Source organism: Oncorhynchus mykiss, chromosome 32 (assembly GCF_013265735.2).
Source record: "Oncorhynchus mykiss isolate Arlee chromosome 32, USDA_OmykA_1.1, whole genome shotgun sequence".
NCBI lineage: Eukaryota > Metazoa > Chordata > Actinopteri > Salmoniformes > Salmonidae > Oncorhynchus > Oncorhynchus mykiss.
This window is the reverse complement of record NC_050572.1, coordinates 7813847-7824793: the sequence shown is the minus strand read 5'-3', so window position 1 is coordinate 7824793 and position 10947 is coordinate 7813847. Positions and strand designations below refer to the sequence as shown.

At 48.2% G+C, this 10947-nt stretch overlaps 1 protein-coding gene across 1 annotated transcript in view; it reads right to left on the bottom strand.

Annotated features, from left to right (window-relative positions):
* The window catches only part of LOC110489363 (fibronectin type III domain-containing protein 5-like), a 44426-nt gene that overhangs the window by 21523 nt on the left and 11956 nt on the right, over positions 1-10947 (bottom strand). Inside the window, exons 2-3 of the mRNA XM_036971173.1 lie at positions 1324-1442; positions 1-22 (exon numbers count right to left, since the gene is read on the bottom strand). The exon at positions 1-22 is cut by the window's left edge and continues 177 nt beyond it. Of these exons, the coding sequence (XP_036827068.1) occupies positions 1-22; positions 1324-1442 (141 nt within the window). The remainder of the gene's footprint in view (positions 23-1323; positions 1443-10947) is intronic.

Sequence of the window (10947 nt, the reverse complement as noted above, 5' to 3'; positions counted from 1 at the left end):
GCAGCATACGCACATCCTTCTTCTGTAACCAATGACAACAGGAGGGGTCAGGGTTAAGGTTAGGGCCGTAACACAAGGATACAGACCAGATATCAGATATCTAACCTGCCCTAGCCCACTGTCCTAGCCCACTGTCCTAGCCCACTGTCCTATCCACTGTCCTAGCCCACTGTCCTAGCCCACTGTCCTAGCCCACTGACCTAGCCCACTGGCCTAGCCCACTGTCCTATCCACAGTCCTATCCACTGTCCTAGCCCACTGTCCTAGCCCACTGTCCTAGCCCACTGTCCAAGCCCACTGTCCTATCCACTGTCCTAGCCCACTGACCTAGCCCACTGCCCTAGCCCACTGTCCTAGCCCGCTGACCTAGCCCGCTGTCCTAGCCCACTGCCCTAGCCACTGTCCTGGTCCACTGTCCTAGCCCACTGTCCTATCCCACTGTCCTAGCACACTGCCCTAGCCCACTGTCTTGGTCCACTGAGACAAAACCCACTGCCCTAGCCCACTGCCCTAGCCCACTGAGACGAAACCCACTGTCCTAGTCCACTGCCCTAGCCCACTGATACAAATCCCACTGCCCTAGCCCACTGCCCTAGCCCACTGAGACAAAGCCCACTGCCCTAGCCCACTGTCTTGGTCCACTGATACAAAGCCCACTGCCCTAGCCCACTGAGACAAAGCCCACTGCCCTAGCCCACTGAGACAAAGCCCACTGCCCTAGCCCACTGCCCTAGCCCACTGAGACAAAGCCCACTGCCATTGCCCACTGAGACAAAGCCCACTACCCTAGCCCACTGTCTTGGTCCACTGAGACAAAACCCACTGCCCTAGCCCACTGCCCTAGCCCACTGAGACAAAACCCACTGTCCTAGCCCACTGCCCTAGCCCACTGAGACAAAGCCCACTGCCATAGCCCACTGAGACAAAGCCCACTGCCCTAGCCCACTGAGACAAAGCCCACTGCCCTAGCCCACTGCCCTAGCACACTGCCCTAGCCCACTGAGACAAAGCCCACTGCCCTAGCCCACTGCCCTAGCCCACTGAGACAAAGCCCACTGCCATTGCCCACTGAGACAAAGCCCACTACCCTAGCCCACTGTTTTGGTCCACTGATACAAAGCCCACTGCCCTAGCCCACTGACTTGGCCCACTGAGACAAAGCCTAGGCATTAGCTCTGGGAGCAAACAAGAGTTTTCTGTATCTCAGATTCAGACAAGGTTGCTCATCACACAACTGTAGTTCAACTAACCAACTCCCTGACCCAACACGCACGCACGCACACCCACACACACACACACACACACACACATACACTTCCCTACCTGTTGTGTGATGGCGAATCCGATGACGGGATCTCCCTCCAGTATCTCCCATGTGACTATGGCTGTGTTCGCCTCCAGCTCCCTGATCGTCACATTGAGAGGAGCCGACAGGGCTGAGTCTAGACACACACACACACACACCACAGGAGAGGTGAGAAAGTGTCTAACACTGAGAAACACTGACAGAGCCAACGGGACAGAAGGTGAGAAGGGTCATGTGTCTTAACTTATGACATCACACAGCCTTTTGCTGGTAGTCCGGTGGGTCACCTTTAAAGAGTCCAGTGCAGTACTATGCATGTCCTGTACCTGGATACTGCTTTCTGTTGGGGAGAAGATGGGTGAGAGGGAGACTGCTTTCTGTTGGGGAGAAGATGGGTGAGAGGGAGAATATGGGTGAGAGGGAGAATGCTTTCTGTTGGGGAGAAGATGGGTGAGAGGGAGACTGCTTTCTGTTGGGGAGAAAATGGGTGAGAGGGAGACTGCTTTCTGTTGGGGAGAAGATGGGTGAGAGGGAGACTGCTTTTTTGGGGGGAGAAGATGGGTGAGAGGGAGACTGCTTTCTGTTGGGGAGAAGATGGGTGAGAGGGAGACTGCTTTCTGTTGGGGAGAAGATGGGTGAGAGGGAGACTGCTTTCTGTTGGGGAGAAGATGGGTGAGAGGGAGACTGCTTTCTGTTGGGAGAAGATGGGCGAGAGGGAGACTGCTTTCTGTTGGGGAGAAGATGGGTGAGAGGGAGACTGCTTTCTGTTGGGGAGAAGATGGGTGAGACGGAGACTGCTCAATTGTTTTGATTAGCATCCTCTTTTACTGTTGTCTGAGGAAAGAGGGAAACACTGATATCATTCTACACACACTTTCTCCTTCTCTCATTATGGGAGTGAGACACACACATGCCACACACACACACGCCACACACACACACGCCACACACACACACGTGCCAAACACACGCACACCACACACACGCGCACCACACACACGCGCGCCACGCACACACACGTGCCACACACACGCGCGCCACACACGCACACGTGCCACACACATACAAACCACACACATGCTGCACACACACACGCCACACACACACCACCCACGCCACACACACACACGTGCCAAACACACGCGCACCACACACACGCGCGCCACACATGCATACGTGCCATACACACATACAAACCACACACATGCTGCACACACACACGCCACACACACACGCCACACAGACACACACACACCAGTCCTGTGCTGGATGTGGGTCGATAGTTTTTCTGTTATGTTAATTAATCTTGTCAGGAAGAGATCTAGCATTGGTTGATTTATTATCTGGGCTAGCCCCCACTCCTCAGTGAAGCTGGGTACTGTTCCGTTTTCATTGTCTTTATATAATGGATGAATGTTATTGTACAGTATGTTATTGTATTGTAAAGTGTTGTTCATGTTAGTAGAGACCCATAGACTTCCAGCAATTACACCAACACTACCTAGCATGAGCTTGTGAAACTACATCTAACTTCCTTCATACTGGAGACAGAGACATAAAAATAGCGTCTGACTCTGGGGAAGGAGATAAAGGAGTTCATCTGACTCTGGGGAAGGAGATAAAGGAGTTCACCTGACTCTGGGGAAGGAGATAAAGGAGTTCATCTGACTCTGGGGAAGGAGATAAAGGAGTTCATCTGACTCTGGGGAAGGAGATAAAGGAGTTCACCTGACTCTGGGGAAGGAGATAAAGGAGTTCATCTGACTCTGGGGAAGGAGATAAAGGAGTTAATCTGACTCTGGTGAAGGAGATAAAGGAGTTAATCTGACTCTGGGGAAGGAGATAAAGGGCCTCATTTCCAAAATCCTGAAGTATTCCTTTAAGAAGATTATAAGGTACTCTCTCTCACTAGGTTACTCTCTGTCAGTGAGAATGTCTGACCCTGATATCTGCTGTCTGAGCCTGATATCTGCTGTCTGAGCCTGATATCTGCTGTCTCACCCTGATATCTGCTGTCTGACCCTGATATCTGCTGTCTCACCCTGATATCTGCTGTCTCACCCTGATATCTGCAATCTAAGCCTGATATCTGCAGTCTAACCCTGATATCTGCAGTCTAACCCTGGTATCTGCTGTCTAACCCTGATATCTGCTGTCTGACCCTGATATCTGCAGTCTAACCCTGATATCTGCAGTCTGACCCTGATATCTGCTGTCTGACCCTGATTCCTTCAGTCAAACTTTGATTTTTGCTTTCTGGGCAGTGATATCTGCTGTCTGACCCTGGTATCTGCTGTCTGACCCCGGTATCTGCTGTCTGACCCTGAAATCTTCTGTCTGACCCTGATATCTTCTGTCTAACCATGATATCTGCTGTCTGACCCTGATATCTGCTGTCTAACCCTGGTATCTGCTGTCTGACCCTGATATCTGCTTGTCTGACCTTGATATCCGCTGACTAACCCTGATATCGACTGTCTAATCCTGATATCTGCAGCCTAATACTGATATCTGTTGTCTAACCCTGATATCTGCAGTCTGACCCTGATATCTGCAGCCTGACCCTGATATCTGCTGTCTGACCCTGGTATCTGCAGTCTGGCCCTGGTATCTGCTGTCTAATCCTGGTATCTGCTGTCGCACCCTGATATCTCCTGTCAGACCCTGATATCTGCTGTCTGACCCTGATATCTGCTGTCTCACCCTGATATCTGCTGTCTCACCCTGAAATCTGCAGTCTAAGCCTGATATCTGCAGTCTAAGCCTGATATCTGCAGTCTAACCCTGGTATCTGCTGTCTAACCCTGATATCTGCTGTCTGATCCTGATATCTGCAGTCTAACCCTGATATCTGCAGTCTGACCCTGATATCTGCTGTCTGACCCCGATATCTGCAGTCTGACCCTGATACCTGCTGTCTGACCCATATATCTGCAGTCTAACTTTGATATTTGCTTTCTGGGCAGTGATATCTGCTGTCTGACCCTGGTATCTGCTGTCTGACCCCGGTATCTGCTGTCTGACCCTGATATCTTCTGTCTGACCCTGATATCTTCTGTCTAACCATGATATCTGCTGTCTGACCCTGGTATCTGCTGTCTGACCCCGGTATCTGCTGTCTGACCCTGATATCTGCTTGTCTGACCCTGATATCCGCTGTCTAACCCTGATATCGGCTGTCTAATCCTGATATCTGCTGTCTAACCCTGATATCTGCAGTCTGACCCTGATATCTGCAGTCTGACACTGATATCTGCTGTCTGACCCTGGTATCTGCTGTCTGACCCTGGTATCTGCTGTCTAATCCTGGTATCTGCTGTCTCACCCTGATATCTGCTGTCAGACCCTGATATCTGCTCTCTGACCCTGATATCTGCTGTCTCACCCTGATATCTGCTGTCTCACCCTGATATCTGTTGTCTCACCCTGATATCTGCAGTCTAAGCCTGGTATCTGCTGTCTAACCCTGATATCTGCAGTCTAACCCTGATATCTGCAGTCTGACCCTGGTATCTGCTGTCTAACTTTGATATTTGCTTTCTGGGCAATGAAATCTGCTGTCTCACCCTGATATCTGCAGTCTCACCCTGATATCTGCAGTCTAAGCCTGATATCTGCAGTCTAAGCCTGATATCTGCAGTCTAACCCTGGTATCTGCTGTCTAACCCTGATATCTGCAGTCTAACCCTGATATCTGCAGTCTGACCCTGGTATCTGCTGTCTGACCCTGATATCTGCAGTCTAACTTTGATATTTGCTTTCTGGGCAATGATATCTGCTGTCTGACCCTGGTATCTGCTGTCTGACCCCGTTATCTGCTGTCTGACCCCGTTATCTGCTGTCTGACCCTGATATCTTCTGTCTAACCATAATATCTGCTGTCTGACCCTGATATCTGCTGTCTAACCCTGATATCTGCAGTCTGACCCTGATATCTGCAGTCTGACCCTGATATCTGCAGTCTGACCCTGATATCTGCAGTCTGACCCTGGTATCTGCTGTCTAATCCTGGTATCTGCAGTCTAATCCTGATATCTGCTGTCTAATCCTGATATCTGCAGTCTGACCCTGGTATCTGCTGTCTAATCCTGATATCTGCTCTCTGACCCTGATATCTGCTTTCTGCTGATGTTTTCTCTTAGCTTGTTTTTGATCTGTTTAACTGTCCCCCCGACTGTGTGTCTGATGCTGATAACAACTCACACATCAGGGAGGCTGCACGGTTGATGGCCTCATTAAGGAGAGATGTTTCCTAGCCTCAGTGCTTCTTCACCTGCATTGCTTGCTGTTTGGGGTTTTAGGCTGGGTTTCTGTACAGCTGATGCAAGAAAGGCTTTATAAATACATTTGATTTGATTTTGATTTGATGTTGGAGGCACACACAGTCACACACCACACACAGTCACACAGTCGCACACAGTCACACACAGTCACACACCACACACAGTCACACAGTCGCACACAGGCACACACAGTCGCACACAGTCACACAGTCTCACACACAGTCACACAGTCTCACACACAGTCGCACACAGTCACACAGTCTCACACACAGTCACAGTCTCACACACAGTCACACATAGTCTCACACACAGTCTCACACACAGTCACACAGTCATACACGGTCACACACAGTCACACAGTCACACACAGTCACACAGTCACACACAGTCTCACACAGTCACACAGTCTCACACACAGTCACAGTCTCACACACAGTCACACACAGTCACACAGTCTCACACACAGTCACACACACAGTCTCACACACAGTCTCACACACAGTCACACACAGTCACACAGTCTCACACACAGTCACACAGTCATACACGGTCACACACAGTCACACACAGTCACACAGTCACACACAGTCACACAGTCACACACAGTCACACAGTCACACACAGTCACACAGTCATACAGTCACACAGTCACACACAGTCACCCATATAAGTGCTGATGAGGAAAGGCAGTATTTGAAGAGTATTGCGACACGGCCTTGGAACTATCGACCCTGTGGGTGAATCTCAATAGTCTACAGTGTCTTCCTCTCCTCAGTGCAAATGAAGGAAAGTTGACAAGGACATTAGGAAAGGAAACCACTTTGAGACAATGAGATACAGCCAGCCAGTGTCCTCAGAGTGCAATTGTTAGTGTCCTGTGTGTAATTATTATTTATTTATTTCACCTTTAACCAGGTAGGCTAGTTGAGAACAAGTTCTCATTTACAACTGCGACCTGGCCAAGATAAAGCATAGCAGTGCGACACAAACAACAACACAGATTTACACATGGGAATAAACAAGTGTACAGTCAATAACACAATAGAAAAAAAGAAAGTCTATATACAGTGTGTGCAAATGGCGTGAGGAGGTAGGCAATAAATAGACCATAGTAGCGAAGTAATTACAATTTAGCAAATTAACACTGGAGTGATAGATGAGCAGATGATGATGTGCAAGTAGAAATACTGGTGTGCAAAAGAGCAGAAAGGTAAATAAAAGCAAGATGGGAATGAGGTAGGAATATTGGGTGGGCTACTTACAGATGAGCTAGGTACAGCTGCAGCGATCGGTTAGCTGCTCAGATAGCTGATGTTTAAAGTTAGTGAGGGAAATATAGGTCTCCAGCTTCAGCGATTTTTGCAATTCGTTCCAGTCAGTGGCAGCAAAGAACTGGAAGGAAAGGCGGCCAAAGGGGGTGTTGGCTTTGGAGGTGTTGTTATCGTGACCAGTGAGATATACCTGCTGGAGCGCGTGCTACGGGTGGATGTTGTTATCGTGACCAGTGATTTGTCTAGCCCAGCTGATTTGTACGGGTCCAGGTTTTGCAGTTCTTTCAGAACATCTGCTATCTGGATTTGGGTGAATGAGAAGCTGGGGAGGCTTGGGCAAGTAGCTGCAGGGGGTGTGGAGCTGTTGGCCGGGGTTGGGGTAGCCAGGCGGAAAGCATGGTCAGCCGTAGAGAAACACTTGAAATTGAAATTCTCGATTATCGTGGATTTATCACTGGTGACAGTGTTACCTAGCCTCAGTGCAATGGGCAGCTGGGAGGATGTACTCTTATTTTCCATGGACTTTACAGTGTCCCAGAACTTTTTGCAGTTAGAGCTACAGGATGCACATTTCTGTTTGAAAAAGCTTGTATTTGCTTCCTGACTGACTGTGTGTATTGGTTCCTGACTTCCCTGAAAAGTTGCATATCGCTGGGACTATCCGATGCTAGTGCAGTCCGCCACAGGATGTTTTTGTGCTGGTCAAGGGCAGTCAGGTCTGGAGTGAACCAAGTGCTATATCTTTTCTTAGTTCTACATTTTTTGAAAGGGGCATGCTTATTTAAGATGTTGAGGAAATTACTTTTAAAGAACGACCAGGCATATTCGACTGACGGAATGAAGTCAATATCCTTCCAGGATACCCGGGCCAAGTCGATTAGAAAGGCCTGCTCACAGAAGTGTTTTAGGGAGCATTTGACAGTGATGAGGGGTGGTTGTTTGACCGCGGACCCATAGCGGATGCAGGCAATGAGGCAGTGATCTCTGAGATCCTGATTGAAGGTGTATTTGGAGGGCAAGTTGGTCAGGATAATATCTATGAGGGTGCCCATGTTTACGGATTTAGGGTTGTACCTGGTGGGTCCCTTGATAATTTGTGTGAGATTGAGGGCATCTAGATTAGATTGTAGGACTGCTGGGGTGTTAAGCATATCCCAGTTTAGGTCACCTAACAGAACAAACTCTGAAGATAGATGGGGGGGGGGGGGCAATCAATTCACATATGGTGTCCAGGGCACAGAGCTGAGGGGGGTCTATAACAGGCAGCAACAGTGAGAAACTTATTTCTGGAGAGATACATTTAGTAAATTAGAAGCTCAAACTGTTTGGGCGTAGACCTGGAAAGTATGACAGAACTTTGCAAGCTATCTCTGGAGTAGATTGCAACTCCTCCCCCTTTGGCAGTTCTATCTTGACGGAAAATGTTGTAGTTGGCTATGGAAATCTCAGAATTTCTGGTGGCCTTCCTAAGCCAGGATTCTGACATGGCAAGGACATCAGGGTTGGTGGAGTGTGCTAAAGCAGTGAGTAAAACAAACTTAGGGAGGAGGCTTCTGATGTTAACATGCGTGAAACCAAGATTTTTTGGGTTACAGAAGTCAACAAATGAGAGTGCCTGGGGGCTAAAGGCTAAAGGCTATCAAACTGGTTGTCTAGTGCGTTGGGGACAGAGAATAAAAGGAGCAGATTTCTGGGCATGGTAGAATAGATTCAGTGCATAATGTACAGACAGGGGTATGGTGGGGTGCGGGTACAGTGGAGGTAAACCTAGGCACTGGGTGATGATAAGAGAGGTTGCATCTCTGGACGTGCTAGTTATGCTGGGTGAGGTCACCACATGTGTGGGAGGTGGGACAAATGAGGTATCTGAGGTATGTTGAGTGGGACTAGGGGTGCCGCAGTAATCTAAAGCAATGATAACTATCCTAAACAACAGTATACAAGGCATATTGACATTTGAGAGAGGCATAAAGCAATCACAAGTGTTGATTGGGAGAGCTAGCTAAGACAACAGCAGGTAAGACAACAACAGCTAATCAGCTAAGACAACAACAACAGGTAAAATGGCGATGAATGGGCAGAGAGGGTCGGTTAACAACACACATGGCCTGAGTTCGGGGCTGGGGCCTACAGATAAACAAAAAGGAGTACCGTGATTAATGAACAGTCCAGCAGGCATCAGCTATGGAGCCAAGTGATCATAGGGTCCGGTGAACAGAAATAGATGGAGCAGGGAAGCCGCGGGGTAGTCGTTACTACGCAGCGTTTAAAGTTAGCAGGCCGGGGCTAGTAGAAGCTTCTGCTCTGACGTCCGGTACAGACCGGTTGAGGGCGAGGATGGAGTGGTGGTACAGCGGGGCGCTGTGTTCGACAAGGGCCAGATGGCGAAAAAGGTATTGTAGCTGTTGTAATTTCGTTTGCTAGCCGGGAGATGCGCCTGGCTCGCGGCTAACTGGTGCTATCTTCGGGGCAGGGGAGTTAGCCACTATAGCCACTCGATAGCAGCTAGCTAACAGCGATGATCAGATGCAAAGGACCAGAGCTTACGGCAGGGATCAGGAGGAGTAGTGGATTTTAGCAGTGTTGGGGCCGGGAGGTGGGCCTGACTCGGGGCTAGCTTCGGGGCTGGGTCACTCGGCGGCAGCTAGCTAACTGTGAAGATCAGGAGTAATGGTCCAGGGTTTACGTCAGGAATCCGGTGTTGTAGTGGAGGAAACAGTCCGATGCTGGCAGGCTGGCAAGTGTTATCCAGGCTAAAAAAAATGGCTGGTGTCTGTGCAGAAGGTAAAGGCCGCTAGCAGTGGCTGACAATGACTAAATAGCTAGTAGCTAATTAGCAGGTTAGCTTCTGATGGCTAGCCTCTGATGGAGGTTCTGGCTATAAAAAATTGCGGATCCGTACCACATTGGGTGAGACGGGTTACGGAAGGTATATTTAATTTAAAAATGGAAAAGAGATTGAAAATAAATTGAAATATATACAAAAAAAAGACGAATAATACAACAAGTACACGAGAAGACAACAAAAAAACGTCTGCACTTCTACGCCATCTTGGAAAAAGATGTGTGTGTGTCCTATGTGTGTGTGTGCATGTACAGTGCATTCGGGAAGTATGCAGACCCCTTCGCTTTTCCACATTTTGTTACGTTACAGCCTTACATACTGACCAGACCACTCGTGGGTGTGTGTCCAAATGCGCATAATGATTTTGTCCACGGACACCAGACACGGTCAGGACACGACATGTTGAAATATCAAAACAAACAGGTTGAAAAGCATTAAACATTTATGGCAATTTAGCTAGCTTGGTTGCTAGCTAATTTGTCCTGGGAAATATAAACATTGGGTTGTTATTTTACCTGAAATAAACAACGCCTCTACTCCGACAATTAATCCACAGATTAAAGGGTCAACCTAGTTAGTTTCTAGTAATCTCTCCTCCTTCAAGATTCTTCTTCTTCTGTGGACTTTATATGGCTGTTTGGAAACCAACTGTAATGTGTGTTACCACCACCACCAACTGGACTGGAGTGTTGACCTCAGTTCATCTTTCAATCACCCAAAACAATGAGGAGATGGGAAAGGGGGGGACTTGCAGCACTTCAAGCATCACAAATAGAACCAAGTTCAATTTTAGTGCCTGGCTTCACAGACGTTCGTTGACGCGTGCGAGCACTGTGGATGCAATGATTGAATAACATGTACATTTATTTTGCAACACTCACGCACGTGATGTGAGCAGTGGGGTCAGCATGTTATTCTAAAATGGATTAAATAAAAACATTTTCCTCATCAATCTACACACAATACCCCATAATGAAAAAGCAAATGTATTACAAATAAAAACAGAAATATCTTATTTTCATTTATATTCAGACCCTGTGCTATGAGACTCAAAAATTGAGCTCAGGTGCATCCTGTTTCCATTGATCATCTTTGAGATGTTTCTACAACTTCATTGGAGTCTACCTGTTGTAAAATTAGTTGACTGGAGATGACTTGGATAGGCACAAACCTGTCTATGTAAGGTTCCAAGCCATGAGGTGGGGTAGCAGGGTAGCCTAGTGGTTAGAGCGTTGGACTAGT